The sequence below is a fragment of the Camelus bactrianus genome, chromosome 34, assembly GCF_048773025.1.
Source record: "Camelus bactrianus isolate YW-2024 breed Bactrian camel chromosome 34, ASM4877302v1, whole genome shotgun sequence".
Lineage (NCBI taxonomy): Eukaryota > Metazoa > Chordata > Mammalia > Artiodactyla > Camelidae > Camelus > Camelus bactrianus.
The window spans coordinates 6,667,592-6,688,377 of record NC_133572.1 but is presented as its reverse complement, the minus strand read 5'-3'; the positions used below and the strand labels follow the sequence as shown (position 1 = coordinate 6,688,377).

At 32.8% G+C, this 20,786-nt stretch overlaps 1 protein-coding gene across 1 annotated transcript in view; it reads left to right on the top strand.

Annotated features, from left to right (window-relative positions):
- Positions 1–20,786, top strand: part of LOC105062210 (NKG2-A/NKG2-B type II integral membrane protein-like) — a 30,090-nt gene that overhangs the window by 6,306 nt on the left and 2,998 nt on the right. The window contains 6 exon segments of the mRNA XM_074357255.1: positions 6,596–6,738; positions 7,176–7,274; positions 7,787–7,840; positions 8,410–8,561; positions 10,251–10,351; positions 10,650–19,927. Of these exon segments, the coding sequence (XP_074213356.1) occupies positions 6,596–6,738; positions 7,176–7,274; positions 7,787–7,840; positions 8,410–8,561; positions 10,251–10,351; positions 10,650–10,767 (667 nt within the window). The 3' untranslated portion in view covers positions 10,768–19,927.

Sequence of the window (20,786 nt, the reverse complement as noted above, 5' to 3'; positions counted from 1 at the left end):
TATAAAAAAAGCTCCTAGAATTATGATTGGGACAGCATTTACTTTTTAAAGTAATTTGTAAAGATGGTCATCTTTATCATATTGACTCTTCTAATCAATAGTATACTTTATCCTTCCTTGAATTAAGTTTGCTTTAATTACTCTCTATTGTGTTTTGTATTTTTCAATATTGAAGTCTTATAGAAATATGGGTATTTCATAGTCGTGCTTTTGTAAATAGCATCTTTTAAAAAAGTTTTAATAATTTTTGCTGCTGTAAACAGAAATACAGTTGAGGTTTCAAGGTTGAGCTTATTTCTAATGGCTTCTCTGATTTTATGTATTAATTCTGTCGTTTCAAATACGTATTCTTCTGGATTTTTTAATATAAATATCTACTGCATCTATAAATAGTTACACATTATGTCTTCTCTCCTGATGCAATTGCTTTCTTTCTTGACTTATTTTTACAGATTAGGGTTTTATTTCCAACATTGAATAGAAGGTACAGTAAAGGTTCTATGTGTATCCTTTCCTATTTCGGGGGAAAATATTTCAGTATTTCATCCTTATGTATGAGGTTTGTTTTAAGGTTTTTTTTCGTCATAACTTTCTCATATGAATCCAATTCTATAGTATTCATATTTTTCTAATAGACTTTATAGCCGGTCAATGATGTTACGTTTTTATTATTTTTCTTTCAATGGGATGAGAAATGTTTTAAATAATGTTTATGAAGTAACTGTTTCTTTCAAATGTAAACCAATCTTGTATTTATGAAATAAATCCACAATAATCATTCTGTATTTTCCTTCTATTAAAAATCGGTGCATATTTCATATTTCAATTAAGATGTTTTCCTTCATCCATGTTTACAAAGAGATTAGACTGAGTTCATTAATATTATGTGACCTGACAGTTTTTGTTATCAAGGCTCTATTGGGAAGCATTCAGCTTTTCCTTCTACTTGGAGAATCTGTGTACAAGTCCTGCTGTATTTTAAAGTGTTATTTTTTACTACTGATGCCATTAAGAGCTTCTGGAACTTTTTTTGGAGGGAGGTTTATACAATGATCCCAGTATCTTTAACACATGTTAGGTTTATTCAGATTTCTAGTTGTACTGCATTTGGTAGTCCGTATTTCCTAGGGATTCTCTGTTTCATGTAGGTATTAAAATATATTCATGTGGCTTTATTCTCTGTTTAACATCTGTGAAAACCATAATGGTATTGTCATGTTTATTATAGATAGAAAAGATTCGTGTCTTCTCAGTTTTTTCTTCAGCCATCATTTATCAATTTTATTAAGTCTTTCAAATGAAAATACATTTGGCCTTTGTCCTCTCTACTGTCATTTTGTTCTTTGTCATCATCTTGTACTGTTTTTCATTTTCTTCCTTCTACTTCATCCAGATCATTTTGATTTAATTTCACCTCAACTGCTTTTTCATTTTTAGTGTCTTATGATGCATACTCAGATTTCTTCTTTCTTTCATTCTTCTTTTTGTTTGTAATATATGCATTTAAGGCAATTAATCTTCCACAAGACAGATTTTTGCTATTCTATTTTCCTTTTAATTCACATAAAAATTGTGAACTTTCATTGTGATTATTTTCTTGGCCCATATATTATTTAGAAATTTATTACTGAATTTAAATTCAGATAAAGATCTTCAAATTTGGGGTTATTGACCTCTATTTGAGATAAAGTATAGTTAGAGAATTTCTGTGAAGCTGGAAATGCTCTAAATCTCTGTTGAATATGGCTAGTGTGAATGAAGAACCAATCTTCATTTTTTATTTCTCTGTAATTAATTACAATTTAAATTTGAATATCCACATTTTAAGTGCTCATGTGCCAAACTTGGCTGGAAGTGAACCACAGTTCAGTGATGCCACAGTTCTATGTATTTTATATTAATATAATTGACCATATGAGTATATAGAGTATTTTTGGAAATTTTGTCTGTGCACCTAAAGATATAATGTGTATTCTATATGAGTACGTGTGGGTGTGTGAGTGTATGTGTGGGTGTGTGAGTGTATGTGTGGGTGTGTGTTGGAGGTGGGTATGTATATATTGATTAATTGCCTAGTTTAAATCTTTCTATAGCTTACTTCCATATCTGCTTGCTTGATAAGCAGTGAGGGAGATTTAAGTCTCCATTTATGATTATTTACTTAGGCACTTTTCTCAAGCCCATGTTGAAATTATTAAGTACATATAAATTAAAAAAAAATTGCTAGTGGTTTGGGTACTCAGTATATCGCTGTGAAACATGCTTATCACTTCTGTTGTGGTCGTTGCCTTACACAGTGATGGTGCCTAACTGTAACAGTGCTCCTGATTTGGGCTGCATAGTATCTTTTTTCATCTTTTTACTTTCCTCTTTATGCTTTTGTTTAAAAAGTGTCTCATCAAAACAGTAGTTATTAATATAACTGTTTTATGTACATAACTTATTAACTAAAATATTTAAAAGCAAAAACGTTCTTAGAATTTAAATGGAAAGTTATTCCATATATATTTAACATAATTTTAAAGTAATTATATGCTTTATATATTTCATTTATATGTAAGTATATATATTTAAATTTAAAGTATAATATAGCTATCATTAATTTGGAATGAATACTACCATTTCTTTGAATTTAAGGTTTTCCTTGTTTCTTGTCCTTCACAATAAATATTTTTAACTTTCCTTTATAAGAAGTTGTTCACTTAATATGCTTTAAATAGTCTTATTAGTGCCCTACATTTTCAGCATAACTTAGACTCAATAAAGTCTAATAAGTTAGTACTTCCATCCCCTTCTCAAACAGTGAAAAGACTTAACGACTCTCTACTTTTTATTTACTGCTTATGTCATATTTGCTCCCTTGAATTCAAATACAAATACATGTATTTAAAATTTGAAACTTTATCATTCGTATTTACCCCTCAATATCTATTTGGATATATCCACATAATTTCTTTTCTTCAACTCTTCTTTCCTTTCTGCACATCCAAGTTTTCACCTAGAATGAGGGTTTCCTGTTTAGAAGATCCTTAAATATTTCCTTTAGTTAGAGTCAGTTGGTAATTAATTTTCTCCATTTAAAAAGATTCCTTGAAAATGAAATCTTTCTACCATCATATTAAAGGGACATTTTCCCTTGTTACTGATTTCCAACGTATCTCTCTCTCACGTCACCAGGTATTGTCATTATTAGACATACTCACAAATACATATATTCATACCATAAATAGTAAATTCAAACTGCTCATTATTTTGAGCTTTCATTGCTTTGAATCATCCGAACATAGATTTTATTCAAGTTAAATGCCAGAAGGGTGAACTCATACTTTTGCATGTAACAAAGGACATGATATATATGTCTTTATTTAATTGAAAACAGCAAAGCGTATGACTATAGAGATAGTAGGTATAAGTACCTCAAGTTTAAAAAGGCAACATTAGTGAATTTTACTTTGTTTGGCATCACTAGTGAACGCTTCACCTGCTCTAATTGTATTATGTGAGCAATAGAGGAGAGTAGATTATTTATTTAATCTATGAAAATATAATAAAATATAATTAATAGGAATAACCACATAGCTAGCCATTAGCTATTGTTATAGAAAGTTCAGATATTAACCTATATTACAAGGACATAACTATGAATTTAAATTCCATTTTTCTAGATTTTAGAAAACTAAAAATTAAGAGTTTGTCTAAATTCAATGTCCTAGATTCCATTACACTGAGATTATACTGAAAGTGAATATTCTTAGGTACAATAGATAAACATTCCCCCTTTTCTTGATACAGATGAGGACTGCTGAAAAAAATGTTAATCTGAGGCAAATTTGATAATTTATTTAATGTTTTATGTCTTGATATTCATGTGTTATTTAACTTGTTTTAAAAGTCTAATTTTTCTGCCCTCCCCATTTTTTTGTGAAGTGCAATTTTTAAAAATTACCATTGTTTTCCCACTACATAAACTTGGGCCGTGTTCTTTACAACAAATATTCCTATTAAAATACAGACAGCAAGTTATGATTGGAGGATCATCAATGAATAATATAAATAGTAGATATTCAATATTTCAATCTCTGCCCTGGTGATATAGTTTGATATTATTTAATGTTTTATCCTTTCCAGAGATATTTATTTTTATCAAGGGAACTCTAAATAACTTCTTTATGAATAAGAAAATTAAAGGTATTTTAAGAAGTAGGGCAGAGAAAGTGAGAAGTACGTTTGGTCATTGATGTCTTTATGGCAGTTACAATAAAGTTAAAAATGTAGCAAGTCTTCAGAATTAGTGACAAGTATCCTTAAATACCTATTGTTAATGGAATTATATCTTAATTTTCCCCAATTTTTTCCTTTATAACAGAAATGACATAATGAGAATATAAGGAAAAGAAATATGTAAAGCAAAAATTTAGCAATCTTGTCTAAAAGTAGAACTTAAACATTGAAGATACTCTTCACAAGCCTTAAGCTTCAGCATTTGTGATTGAGATGGAAGGAGGTTAACAGCACGGTGGTCAAGTCTTTTGTCCCTCGGTGTCTTTTATCTATGGAAACAATTTTTCAGAGGCACTTGCCAAAGGACAAACTAAATGATACAGTACAAGCCGAAAGTCTCCTATGTTCTGGAGACATGTGATGAGGTAGACTGTCTTCAAAACACCCCAGTGTAAGAATTTCCTGTTGAAGTGACACAGAGATGAGAAATCGACTTGTTTCCACTATTGCCTCCCTCCGGGCCTTCACAGGGCAGTCTGTGAAGACCACAGAGATTGTTTGTTTACAAGGGTAACCTGGTCTCCCCCTTGACGATGCAGGACTCCAGACTACGGAAGGTATGTGCTGTTTCTCTCCTTTCTATTCACATGTCTCCTTTAGTGGGAAATAACAAATGCTAGATGTGGTACAACTTAGGGACAATGATCTACAATCAAATCAAAGAGACACTGGTGTCTTTATTTGAATAATTCAATGTAAAAAGTAACAATAAAATATGAAATACATTGGAGGGTTTCTGAAAATATTCAAATTCTTGCCTGGGGAGATTATTCAGGTGCATACACACATACCGTAACTGGGTTTGTAAATCAATGCCATTTAAAGTGAAGTCTCATAAGCATCATGACAAGGAACAGTTAATTTTGGACTTTGTAATCAATATAGATATAATTATATTTATATTTATTTAGCCCAGTCTTTAAAAACAGATTCTTAAAATGGATTCATCAAATTGTGAAGGGCAAATGTAACTCTTCATTCACCTAGATTAAATAAAAGCAGTTGATTTTTAATAAAAATCAGGATGTGGTAGCTTCTGTAAAATGCTCATTTAAATTGAGTTGTAAACAATCAAATGCTTTTGAAAAGCTTGAACAAAAGATTTCCAAAAAAAAACCACACAGATACAGACTCCTAAAAAATTATGTGTTTGTCCAACTGATATGAGTCAGAAATAATAACACGGCAATTATATTAAAATAATAAAATAAGATGGCAAATTTAATATTATATTTTACATGTTTTATATCACATATTTTTATTCTCATTCCAAATTAGTAATCCAGGTTGCTAGACACTAAGTAACTTTTTAAAGATGACGCATTATTAATGTCAAAGCCAGAATTAACCTAGATCTCACTGACTGCAGACCCCATAGACTGAATTCTCTGATTTATTACAGTTGCTTACACAACTAAAGCTACCCTCATGGACTTTGGCAGCCATAGGATCTTTCTAGAAGTTTGCACCAACATTGTTCTTCTATAAATGTTTGACACTGTTAGTTATTATTTTATGGTTTCCTATCTAAGCCATTATTAATTGACAATTACTTGTGTAAAATAAGAATTTTATAATTGTTTGGTTTTTATTAATTGTTAAGTTTGGATAGTTTAATGTGTCATGTAATATTTTAATATATAAAATAGTTGTTTAAAATTTTAATGATTTCTCAGAACTCCAGAATCATCCAAATAAAATGAAAAAATCATTTGATAGCACTTTATTCTCTTTTAATAAATGAATGTAAGTCACTAATAAAAGCAATTTAGTACAAGAAATCACTATGTATGCCAAATCTACTCTTCCCTCATCTTTAGAACACTCACTCTTTAACTATTAATGAATTTTAAAGTTGTCATAAAAATTGATACATCTTTTTTTTTTCTAGTATGGCATTTTCATTTTTTTAACATCTTTATTATGATTGGTTCCTGTACAGTAAACTATACATATTTCAAGTGTACAGTTTGTTGAATTTTGATAGATTAATTTTGATAGATGTTTGATGAATTTTCATTTTAACACAGTTATTTTAACAGTTCTAAAATGTTTCTGTGCAATTTGAGTTTAAATTAATATGGCTATCACTATTCGTGAACTTTATTCCTCACTAATTTTTTAATTTTCATTGTTCCAACTGATAAGTTTGTATCAAACACAATATTATTTTAAAAACTACTTATTCTGTCATGAAACACATTTGAAGTTTAAGGAAATTAAAACCAGACTTTTACATTGTTCAACTGCAAAATGAGTGCTATTACTTACCTCACACAGCACCCAGTTTGACTACACTAGGGTTCTTGTGATTCTATACATCATTTATTAACCACTTAAATACAGTTTTCATAGAACAGCGTCCTCGACATCACACAGCTGCAGAGATGGATAACCAAAGAGAAAACGACTTGGCACCGAATCTGGTGAAGGACTTAAGGAGACAGTGAATGAAAGGTGAAAGCATGAAAATTTCCAGTTCATAGCTGAACAGGAGAATACCTACATGGAATTAAACTTCCAAAATGCTTCCCAGGATCCTCAAGGGAATGACAGTAACTGCCACCACAAACATAAAGCATTTAACTGCTCATATACTTTTTATTTGCGAGGATCGGAGCTTGAGTTTGAAATACAGTATTCCAGTACGAAATTTGAGGACTTATTTTATTCTGGCATTGTTGTAATTTGTAGTCTTTGATCAACAATTCATGAAACATTATCTTGCTGAAAAATGCAATGGTATATTCCTAAAGATGCCAATGGTAGATACGAGTTGGGGGTCCAAGTTTATGTATATGACTCCCTGTGCATGTGGGTTCTCTTGTAGGTAAACTTTCTAAACTACTGCCTCCATCACGTCTATCTCAGTGTTTCCATTTCTCTCCCAGCAGAGTCACCGTCACCTCCAGAGAAGCTCATTGCTGAGATCCTGGGAATCCTCTGCTGTGTCTTGATGTATATCATAGTAAAAATGATAGCTGTTACTCCATGCAAGTACATTTTTGAAAGATTATAATGGAACTTCTCATTTCAATGATAGTCAGTGCCTCTAAAATTTCATTCTATTATGGACTAGAACTCTCATTTTAATATATGCATTTAGGCTAAATGTGGAATGGTTATTCTGAAACTATTCAAAGTATAAATACTTTGTAGAGAATATTTTTTATATATATATACATATACATATATATATATTCTTATTTCATAACTCAAAGACATGCTTTAGGAAACTGAAAAACCTTACTGAGAAATATAAATTAATTCTTGAGATTGGTTAAACCAAATACTGTAAGAAGTGGTGAAGCCTGTTCCTTTAAGATTTTGGGATTATTCCTCCCCTCTAATGTTCATTACTTTATTTATTTTTCTTGGTAAAATTAATTTCATTCTAGATCATTCTAATCCTAAACAACACCACTTTTTAAACTAAGAAATTAAAATAATTATGATTTATTTTGATCAATATTAATTTTTAAAAGATTACTTCAATTTTTTCTAGGCATTATAACACCAGAGCAGAATAATTCCTCTCCAGTAACAAGGCTCCAGAAAGGTACATAATCATAGTCAAAGTTCTGATATTAGCACAATTTGTATTTTTGTCTCTATCTTTGGCTGGACAAAAATAACAATAGATTTTGGAGGGGAATATCATAAATTATAAATTCAGGGAATAAATGTTCATAAATTACAGGAGAGTGTTCTTCATATGCAACAATATGCAGGAATATTCATTAAAAAATGAGTGAATTCATTTAACATACTAATTTAAAAAAGAATTCACCATACCCATTGTCCCCAATTGGTTCAAATTTCCTCCTGCGATAATGTAAGTTATAAATTATTTTACTATTCCAAAAAAAGTGGTGTCCTTTATTGACTTTCAGGATATGTAGAGAATGGATACTTTTGTTTGTAGGTTTGCTTTCTATGGGCACATAAATTAGGGAATGAGAGGCTGACCTTCTCTGTGTGTGTGTATGAGTGTGGTTTGTTTTATATATCCAGCCTTGAGGGTGCATAGCTATGTTGTTTACTTGTATGTTTATACCTGTGCAATGTAAATTAATTTTTAATTTTAAAAATTCAAATTTTGGATAATATTTTATAATTTTTCTTCAGCATATCATTGTGGTCATTGTCCAAAAGAGGGGTTTACGTATTCCAACAATTGCTATTACATTAGTACTGAAAAAAAACCATGGAAAGAAAGTTTGATGGCCTGTGCGTCTAAGAACTCTACCCTGCTTTATATAGATAATGAGGAAGAAATGGTAAGATATTAAATGTTTCAAACACTTTATTTGAGGCTTGATTCAGTCAGTATCATATTGGTAGAATTCATTCATGGTTTTGTACGTATTTGTAGTTTTTTAAAGTCTGTTAATATTCCATTGTTTGACTTTATAATATATTAATTCTATGTTTACAACTTTAATGCACATTTAATAATTTCCATTTCTTGCTTTTCATAGGAAATCTTATGCCTCAATAAATGCCTTTTTTCCCTAAAATAAACTTTGCTATTAAATTTTACCATACATCAAGGAAAGTAAATATATGATTGTTTAGACTGATCACAAAATGAATAGAACCATGTAATTACACATCAGATCATGAAAAAGAAGTTTCCTGTCCCCAGCACCCAGCGTCTGTGTATTCTCTCATCACTTCTCCTCCCTCCTTTTTAACCACTGTCCTGACGTTTAGTATTACAGAATCTCTGCTTGTTTGTGAATTTCATATACATGGAATCATACAATATGCATTTTTGTTCCTGTCTCTTCTCACACACACACTATATTTTTGCAGTTCCTCCGTATTATTGCATGTATGTGTAGTTTGTTAATTTCCACTGCTCATTATGTAAACATAACGTTTTAAAATCCGTTCAATCCAGTGTCTCTGGTTGGGGATGGAGCCTCATGCCCTCTGGGATAAAGAGGCTTCTTGGGCTCAGCCCTTTTAGTCATGGGATCCCCTTTGCTGGTCCCGTCTCCACCCCCACCCCCAGCTCTGGTGTCTCTTGGTGGGAGCAGGGGAAGCACTTCCTCTGGCTGCTGCTTCTTAGCAGGTGTCCTGATGGGCCACCTGGTCAGGCTCGCCTGCTGTTGCTGGACAGGGTTTCCCTCAGCACAGAGGAGGAAGGGTCACCTCTGCCTCCTCCGGCAGCTGGGGGAGGGGGCGGGGTGTTGGGAAAAGTTAGTCTAGGTCACTTTCTTCTGTTGGGTGGGGATTATAAAACGCCCCTAATCGTTGTTCCCTCGTTCTGGGTTCCCAAATCATTTCACCTTCTCTTTCCTCCTTTCAGAATTCCCCTTCACTTGGGTCCCTCATTAGTTCCAGTGCTTACAGTTGTACTTAGCAGGGAGTAGCAGAGAGAAATGAGTCGCTGACCTCTTGTTCGGAACACTGGGTTCCACCGGTACAGAAACAGGTCAATTTGGGGTTTATCAAGTCACAGAATATGGTGTGGGACCCAGAAAACCAAACCTTTGGCTTTCATGTCACTTATTATCCTCAATTTCAATCCTTTAATTTCTTTCTAAAACTTAAATCCTGAGAAATACAGTAGAAAAATTCAATGATTTAATCACAGTATCCGAAGAAATGACTGTCACATTACCAAAAAATTATTTAAAGCTTTGCTATATTAGTTTTGTCAACATGAGTAACAATTAAATTACATGAGTCAGAATTTTTCTTATTAACATAAGAAAAACAATGAAACTGCTAAGCATAGATGTTTGAGTTAATTTTAAATCAAAAGTACAGACATTGGCTAATATTTTTGGTAATATAAAATTTTCAACTTTAATGTATCTTTAGTGTTAGACTAGAATGTAACAGTCTCCATTTTATTCAGAAAACTAAGGATCCTATGAAAGAATATACTACTTGCGTTTTAAAAAACAATAAAAGCTTTTATAATAATTATGTGACAATTCTTTATTTTGGGATAGAAATTTCTGAAATCTCTATCAATTATGTCATGGATTGGAGTCTTCCGTCGAGGCCATGATCATCCGTGGATGTGGACAAATGGTTCAACTTACAAACTAAAGTAAGTTGTTAAAAATAATGCTATCTCATGGAGGAAAAATATTAAAAGAAAAATGTGAAGAATAATATTAAAACATTTGTTTTAGTTGCATTGTAGAAAGAAGAAAGATGTTGAAAGTTAATGAAATGTTGATACAAACATTAAAGAATGGACTACCACAAACTCTTACTAAAATTGTATAGAAAACATCATTACCCATTTTCAAAATATTTTTTATTATAGTTACATGAAAAATATTATTGTTTCATGGAATGCCCTCATATGATATAACAGAATTATGCATTTTTATCCATTACAGGATAACAGACTCATCACCTGATGAACGTAACTGTGCTATGCTAAACCCAAGTGGCGTTAGATCAGACAGCTGTGAATTTCTACATATATATAACTGTAAGCATAAGCTAGAGAATTAACACATGTGAGTTAGGATTTTGCTGGGTAACTGTATCTTTCATGAAATGGAAATAATGTTATGACTGCAGAAATCTTAAAATGAATTGTACTATTTGCTCCAGTGATGAATATTTTTTCGAAACTGTTATTGAAATATGATATACACACACAAAACAGTACAGCTATCATTACTTTTGGTGTCTGGCTTTTTTTGTTCCATGTTATTTTTATGGTATTCAGCCTTTCTGAAAGATCACATGTTGTGTGAGTCCATTTATTTAAAATATCCAGTTGGCAAACCCATGAAGGCAGAAAGTGGTTAATGGTAACCAATGGCCAAGGAGAGGTGTGATTAGAAAATTACTGCTAACTGGTACAAAGTCTCTTTTTGGGGTGATGAAAACTTCTAGAGTTTGTTAGTGTTGGTGGTTCTAAACTCAATGACTATTAAAAAATCACTGAATTTTATACTTTAAGTGGATAAATTTTATGCTGTGTTAATCATACCTCAATAACACTGTCTCAAAGAAAACAACTCCTGGAATTACGTTTGGGACTACATTTAAGTTTTAAAGAAATCTTCAAAGATAGTCATCTGCACAATATTGACTCTTCTAAACAATATTATATTTTTTCCTTCCATGTATTAGGTTTTCTTTAATTTCTCCTTGATACATTTTGTAGTTTTCTATATTCTTAAAGACACATGGGTATTTCACACTCATACTTCTGTAAATGGGGTCCTTCTTTTAAAATTTTTAGTAATTTTTGCTGGTATAGACAATAATACAGTGATGTTTACATGTTGGTCTTATAGACAATGATTTCTGTGATTTTAGGTATTAATTTATCATTTCAAATGTGTATTTTTCTAGATTTTTTATACAAAAAGTTACTGCATATGTAAATAATCACACTTTATTTCTTTCCACGTGCAATCATTTTTTTTTCCTTGACTTACTTTTACTGGTTAGGGTTTCATTTCCAACAATGAATAGAAGGTAAAGTAAGGGTCCTACATGTATCCTTTCCCATTTTAGGGGAAAATATTTCATCCTTAAATAAGAGGGTTGTCTTAAGTTTTTTTTTAATCATATTTTTCTCACATGAAAGCAATCCCATCATACTCTCATTTTTCAGATGAATTTTTAATCAATAGATGTTACATTTGTATTATTTTCCCATCAATTGGAATGATAAATATTTTCTCTCTATAATGATTACAAAGTAAATTACCTTTGTTTCTTTCATATGTTAAATTGATCTTGCATTTCTGAAATAAAATTACAATGATCCTTCTGTATCATCCTTCTTAAAAAAATCAGTGCATACATCATATCTAGATTAAGCTTTTGTTCTTCATCCATGTTCACAAAGCTTTGACTGAGTTTTTATTTATGTTACTTGCTTGATAGGTTGTTATCAAGGCTGTGTTAGGAAGCATTTTTCTTTTTTCCTTTTACCCAGAAACCTTTGTGTAACAGCACTGCTACATTTTTAAGTGTTATTATCCACTACCAATGCCATTTGAGCTTCTAGAACTTCGTTGTAGGAAGATTTACATAATGAACTTAATTTCTTTGCATAGGTGTTAGGTTTACTTAAGTTTCTATTTGTTGTGCAAAGTGTTCATTTTAGGACTTTTTCTATTTTATATAGGTATTAAAATGTATTCATCAATACTGCTTTTTATCTATTTAATATCTGTAAAAACTGTAATGGTATCTCTCTATTTATTTAGACATAAAAGATTTGTTTATTTTCAAGTTTTCCAGCAGGTTTTATCAATTTTATTAAAGGTTTTCAGTGAGAGTACCTTTGGCCCAGCTGTTGCTCTCTGTTGTAATTCCGTTCTTTGTCCTGATTTTGTGTGTTTTCTTCCTTCTACTTCATTTGGATTCAATTTCACTTAACTTTAGCTTTTCTATTTTTAGTTCCTTACAATGCATGCTTGGATTTCTGCTTTGTTTTGTTTGTAAGATATGTATTTAGGGTGGTCAGTACTTCCCAAGACAGACTTTTGGTACTTTAACCATCCCATTTTCTCTTGGCTTGTAACGTTTTGCTTGGAAAACCCCTGACAGCCCTCTGGGGCTTCCCCTGTGAGTTTCTAGCTTCTTTTTCTCCCACTGTTTTTAAGAGTTTTTCCCTTTGTCCTTGATTTTGTTTTTGTTTTTATTTTTGTTTTTTTACAGTTTGATGATAATGTGTCTCGGAGAGGATCTCTTTGATTTTGGTTCATGACATATTAGCTTCATGAATGTGGATATCCAAATCTCTCACCAGACTTGGGCGGCTCTCAGACATGATTTTTAAAAAGTAAGCTCTCTTTCCCCTTCTCTCTCTTCTCCTGGAACCCCAATAATCTGCAAGTTGGTACTTCTGATGACAGCCCGTGTGTCACGCGGGCTTTGTTCACTTTTTTGTTGCTGTCCTTTCTTTTTTCTCCTCTGAATAGATAATTTCAAAGGTCCTGTCTTCTCCTTCACAGATTCTTTCTTCTGCTTGATCCATTCTGGTGTTGATGCCTTCTGTTGTATTTTAATTTATTGTATGCTTCAATTCTGTTTGGCTCTTTTTATGATTTCTATCACTTTGTTAACTTTATTATTTTGTTTATATTGTCTTCCTTACACTGTGGAATTATCTTTCTTTTTTTCGTGTAGCTCACTGAGCTTCCTAAAACAGCTATTTTTAATTTTTTATTGGTTAATTCATAGATTTCCATACCTTTGGGGTTGGTTGCTGGAAAATTATTGTGAGCCTTTGGTGGTGACATTTTTTCATGCTCCTTGAAGTTATATGTTTCTGTCTTTGCATTTCAAGTAGCAGTCACCTTCTCCCTTCTACTAGCTGACAACAGGAGAGAATTACCTTCCACCAAAACTGCTAGTGATTCTGAGGCTTTCTAGGACCTTCTATGGTTGCACCTGCTCCACACTTTGTGCTCCCTCTTGTGGCAGAATTTTAACGTTTGTACACCTTATCTCAGTCTTGCAACGCACCAGGCTGGGTGCTGAAAGCTTTTTCTTTTGTTTTCACAAACATGATGCTAAAGTTCATGTTTGTGGTCTCTTGTTGGCCTTCAGATTCAGACTGGGTTTCTGCATGTGCTCATGAGCCATCTGCCAAAGCTCACCCTCTCTGCTGCAGTTGAGAGTGCCCACAGCAAGACAACCACTGGGTGTGGGTGTTTTGCAGGTGAAGTGTGGTTATTTCTAAGGGTGTCTGTGGACCAGTTGTGACTAAGCGGTTCATGAGCAGACTTCTTGATAGAGTCTTTGGTGCAGTTAATAGGATCTGCGTCCCTTTAATGCCCTTTGAGAGTCCTATTTGCTGCTATCTCACCCTCTTCTCACTCCCAGTTATGCACATAATGATTTAGTCATTTGGATGAGGCAAGAGAGAAATGAGCCTCTTTGGGAGCATCCCATAGAATTGAGAAAGCTAGGTGCTCACTCATATTCTTTTACTTTTCCTCATGAAAGATATCATGGGCTGAGAAGGTCTCTCTTGGCCCTAAGCTGTGTTACCTTGGAGGAAGGGCAATGTAGGTAAAATCAGGTTGCTCCTCTTATCTTCTCTAGTACATCCAATCTTATATTCTTTTGCTCCAGTGCTGTGGTGAAATAATCATATTTCCAAAAAGCCAAATCATAGATACAAATGACAATATAAAGGACTAATTAAATAGGTAACTTTATTTTTCTGGGCAATAAAAGATCATTAGAATTGGAAAGTTACACCCAGACTAGCACAAATCATACAATCAGTGAATGGTGTGCTGGACCAGGCTCACAGCTGATCAAAAGAGATTAGCGTTAAATCTCAGGAATTTTGAGACCAAGTTGTTAAACACAATCATTATTAAAATTCAATTACATAAACAAAATATTGTAAATCATAGTAACAATAAAAATGATAAATACTCAAAATGTTACCTTGTAGTTATTTTGCTACATTCACTATGTGCTTATGAAGTTATGTGCATCCATGATGTCTGAGTTGTGGAAATGCTACACGATAGTGTTCTACGATAAATCTCTTCCCTTTCCAATTCTCCATTCAGTGATATTAGGTTCGTAGATTTAAATTGATTACAGTCAGTGTACTCCCAGAACTCAAATTGGCAAACACTACAAACGAGGTCTTCCCCTCCACCAGAGCACTGGTTAGGAAACATTTACTAACTTACACTGGATACATGTTACACTAGATTCCTACCTGGAACATATAAAGAACTTATGTAAGTTCATAAAATGGCAGCAATGAACTAGGAAAATATGTGAAGAGACAATTCACAGAGAAGTAGACCCAAATAACGGATATTATTATGAAAGTTAAATATAAATAACTCTTATGGAAAGGAAAACTAAAACCTCCTGAGAAAATTTTGCATCCATGATGTTAGAGAAATTGAAAGATTGTAGACTTCAACTTGTGGATATGGTGTGGAAAAATGGAAGCTGTCATGTACTTCTGCTTGGAGTGAAAATAATACAAAAGCTTTGGACAGCAATTTGTCAATACTTGTGAAGTTTTATCCAGTACTCAACAGCTGGTAAGTACATACTCGAGAAGAAACACTCCTGTAAATGTGGTTAAGGAAAGATATTGAAGAATATTTGAGACAGAATTTTGAGTGATAATGAAAAGGAAAAAAATAGGAAGAACCAAAATACTTTTAGAAAAGAAAATAGGTAAAAATATTGTACTATATTCACAGAATAGACTATATTTTATGAGAAAAGTGAATAAAATTGCACAATATTAAATATATCAATATCGAGGAATGTCAAAAATATAAATTTGAGCCAATATAAATAATTCCAAAAATGCGCACTACACATTGTTTTTCTGCTTTTAAAATACATGCAAGACATAGCCATATCTATTAGATATAAATATATAGGTAATAGGGATCCTCTATAGGGAAAAGAGAGAATTAAATTAAGAATGAGCACATAAAAACTTTCCATCTATTCACAATATATTTTATAAGCTTGATAGTGGGTACACTAGTGTTTGTCATATTATTCTTTAAACAAAAATTATATGAATAAGGCAATTTAGACATGTTACAGAATATTTGTATAAACTTAGAGCAAGAGAAGACTTTGTAAGCAACCTGGTAAACGCCTGAGCCAATAAATGAAAGACTAGAAACATTTATCTACATAACATATAACAGTAACACTTCTGTCAAATAAATGCAAATAAATGATGGAAAAACACATAAAACTCATTCCTAATGTTTCATGAGCACTTACAATGTATCATACATTATTTTATGTGCCAAAGATACATCAATGAACAAGACAAACTTCCTGTCATTTCATAGTTTATATTCTGCTAAGAAATATAAAAAGCAAAATAAACAAAGTGGAATTAATGATACGAGTAAAAATAGACGAAAATAAGAAATAAAACATATTAATAGCGTGTAGAGGAAAACAACTCTAGAGGATAACATTTGACAAAATTTGAAAAAAAAAATCCCTCTATTTGGGCAAATAAGATTCATGTCTGTGGGAGAAGAAAGGCCAAAGTTCCTAAATTAGAAATAAATGGGGTTAGTGAGGAAGATTAAAAAGAACTAGAAAGCTAAAGAGACAGGAAGGAAATGAACAATAGGTCAGAGAGAAGAAAAACTGATACGGACTTTTATTGACCAGCACTTGATCACTTCCGAGTGTTAAAAAAACAGAAATAATGTACATATTTTGAACGTGTTTTTCAGATGGTTTGCATTCTTTTGACTGCATCACTGCACTGAGACTAAAAGATACAAACACATGTGTCTTTAATAATCTAAAACTATAGCATCTAATTGCACAGAAATATTTTGCTTTCTGCTTTTTAACCATATTTGGGGGGCTACTACTTGAACACTGTTTCAGTGAAATAATGATTATTTATGTTAACCTTGAGAACACGCCACTTTTTAAAATTTCTTTTTTAACTCATCTTGATATTTCTTATTAAGAGAAAATTCTGTAAACCACAGAGTATTTTTCAAACAATCTGTCTAAAACTAAAGATACTTAGAAAGTGAGCTTTTGTGTTTTGAATCATAAAACAAAGTCCCATAAGGTCTATTTGTATTTTCAATTAGAAATCAATTAAAAGTACCCCCTGGACTTAAACCTCGTTCTGTCTGTATATTAGGGTCATCACCCCTTTCCCTAAGCTGCTTACTCTAGTGTCCTCTGTATAAATGGCACCATTATCATTTCATTCAGTAAAATCTAGAAGGATATACATCTTTCTTAGCCCTTCCCTCTTACCGCTGTCATCTTCACCTCCTGTCAGATTTAATGGCATCATCTATGTCAGTAACCTCCCTAATTAGTGTCATCTTCACCATTCCTAACATCACAGTTTTGGGTAAAAATAAGACTGACTTCTCCTGCCCCTAACTATTGTTCTTGTTCTTTATCCCCATTAATACCAAATTGACTGTCCTCTGAACAGGTGAAATTGTCTGCCCAAAGCATGGAAATATGACCTTGTCAATCCTTGCTTGAAACTCCTCAAAGGGTTTTTTAATTGACTACCTGGTAGTATTCAAGCAACACAGCTTAGATTATGAGCATTTTCTTCTCACTCACACCCACTTTTTGTCATCTCAGTCTGTTCCAGCTTCCATCCATCTCCAGATATTCATAACCTCACCTAATAAATCAACATTATAGGACTGCATACTGGTCTCTTTATTCATTTTATTGACTCTTTCTTCTGTGTCTGTCATTTCCATCTTCAGTTCTTGGTATGTTTTAGCCCCATTCAACTTGATATCTAACACTCCCCCCAAAATCACCCAAACCAGGACATCTTTCCTAACGCGATTTCCTCGTAGCTGATACTGGCAATCCATTGTGAAATTGTCATTTATAGTCCAGTCTTCAAGTATACCCAGTAATCCTATCTTCTATAAATTACATATTAATTTAGAACCATGTGCTTGTATCTATGCCTTAAATAGACTATGGACAATTACATGGTAGGGACCGTGCATTATGCTTTACTGAACTATGTGTATCCATTACCAAACAATATGCTTGATGCACAGAAGTCCTTAACTGATACTAGCTCAAGCAATAAGTAAGAAACAGTCTTCATGGAAATACAATTACTTTACTAGTTTTATATTTATTTGTAATTATTATTTACTAATTATTTATTTATTATATTCTGTTGTGCTTTGTTGTTTTAATCCTGTGAAAATAGTGGAGAAAAAAATTAACGCAGTTTAAAAGGGTCCTGGGAGATTAACTAACTCCATCGAAGGAACATTGTAAACTTATAGTGGTTATTTTCAAACTCTCCAAGAAGGTAATGTAAGAATTGCAGAGTTTAAACTGAATGCATTTTTTTTTCCTATATACACAAATGAATCTACTGGGAATAAATGAAGAAACAATAAATCAATTAGAATTTGACCAACTGATAAGAGGTGCGTTAAAAAAAAATGTGACCTGGGAGACTGGTTCTACCTAGATCTGCAACTAATGAGTCTTTTTCCTTGGAAAAAGTACTATCTTATTCTTAGGTCTATTTCCTTGGGTGCCTGGGATAAGCAATGTCCAAATCTCATGATATCTACAAAATTCTAGTATTCTTTGGTATTTAAAATACTGGAGTGAACACAAAATCCATTTGGATGCAAGATGCAGAAGTTGTAAATAGCATCCTTCTTTTTTTGATGGATGTGGAGATTACTACTGTGGCAGGAAGTGTAACGTTAAACGGCAAACAAGCAACCAAACAAAGAAAAATAGCTCAGATGCTAAGCGAAATCTGAAGTCATCTAACTTGTAAGTCATGCATGTGATTTACTTGGGAGCCGTTTTGAAAAGAGCTACCATTTATGTGGCTGTTTATTCACAGACTCTAAGATAATACCACAAGAGGGGAAAACACTTATGTTTCATTGTATCACATAGATTGATATTAAACAAACAAATGAAAAATGACATCTCCTAGCATGGGCTAAGTTAATCCAATAAAAATATTTCTTTGGGAAAGAAATGATATCTTGGTAGAATTGCTCATTTTTTTTAGAATTACAGAACGTTTCAACTGAGATAGGGTCCAAGAATTATTTATCCATTCACAGCTCAGGAAACTGTGCCAAACAATACTGGTTAGTTGCCAAGACGGTCATCTGTTCCTTTTCCCTTCCACCTGAAATATACACTCAGGATTTATGAAATCTCTGTCTTGTGTTCATTCTATTCCAATATACTGGTTGGCATTATATGTTCCTTGCCCAGTGTGTAATACCTAGCTGAATGTTTTGAATATTTAGGTTCTGAATAAATATTTCTTCAAGTACATTTGAAGATTTTTCCCTCTTTTGTTGATCAGCCTTCCACTTCTGCCTCAACATGCTCGTGTATATCCAGACTCAGCTCTGTTTCTCCCTGTCCCGTTTACTTACATCATTGCTCATGAGAGTTGTAGAGTCCTTTTGTCATGTCTTTTATCAATTCAGACACATTTACAGAAAAGTCAAGACTACAAAGTGTTCACTTGGTCATAGCCAGACATCTTGTGCTTTCGTTTCTAGGCACCAGTCTGGTAAACACCCTCAACCACATTCAGTTTTAGGGTCACAGCTTGAAGCAAATATCCTGCCCAGAGGACGGTTTCTCACCACCAAGTTACACTGTGGCCTCATCACCTCCTCCCCTTATGGTACACAGGAAGAACTTAACACATGCTCAGCCATGTAAGCCAGACTGTATCCTACTGGCCAAGAAGGCCAGTTGATTCAGCCTTGGTGGTTATTCTCACTTAACGAATATAATTTCTAAGTAGTTTGTTGAGGTGCTGGTGGTTATTCTCAAGTACTTGAGCCCAGGCTGTTTGCAAAGCATTGTAAATTTCTTTTTCCAATAGTTTTAGGAGGTCAGATAAATATGTCTATATGAAACGTACTTGGAATCAAATGACTGTTTCTGCATAAATTCATTATATTGGTTTTATACCATTTATTAGAAAGTATGTTTTCTGAAAGCTATTTCATGTCCTTTTGCAATTTCTCATGTGACAGAAGCATTACTACTGTTCAGCAAATCCTCAATAAATGCTCCACCGTGACAGATGCGGTGAGAATATACGCTCAGCATTGAGAAAGAAATTGGAATTTCTTGTACATACTACCTCTTTATACAAGTAAGTTTTTTAAGCTCACCATCCTGACTCATCTTAGAATATACCTCTTTAAGAATCCTTAAAGACGGATGTAAACTTGACTTTTGTGGTGATCGTTTTGTGATATATACAAGTATCAAATCCTTAGGTTACACATTTGAGACTAATATAATATTACATGGCAGTTACACCTCAATTAATTAATTAACTAATTAATTAAAAACTCTTTGCTCCCCCCATTTTCAAAAAAAAAAAAAAGAGAATCCTTTCCACACTCCATCAATTTATTTAGGGAGAGCTTTACATATGACACCATAGCTCCCCATTCTTAACTTCATCATGGTAGCTGTTTCCAGAAACTGTACTTTTAAGTAGATATTTGTGACTTTCCTACAGGACTGTAAGTTCCTCTTAGAACTAAATGAAATGAGCAGAATATTCAGATATTCTGTTTCTACCATATTCACTTCTCTTTTTCTTGGTCTTTTACTTGAGGCACCTAACTGCAGCGAAAACTAAAGCTACTAACATAAAAGTAACTCTTTAAGCAAGTGTGATTTAGATTTCCCCATAGAAAGCCCACATTCATTTCCTTTTATAAACCAAATATTTTTTTAAAAATGTGGTTGCAAGAAAATGTCAGCTTACATTTCATACGTAGAGATCTAATTTTACTATGTAAAATGGACAATGGAAAATGTTGATTATCTGGAAAGAACATTGGTATAAAAATGTAAGAAGATAACGTTATTCTTTTTTTCCTTCAACTTGTTTTGTATTCAGTTATCTCGTTTGCTCTTGAACTTGATTCACACTTTCTTGTCCATTTTCTATCACCTACACTAAAATGTAAACTTCATGATGGTGAGAAATCTTGTCT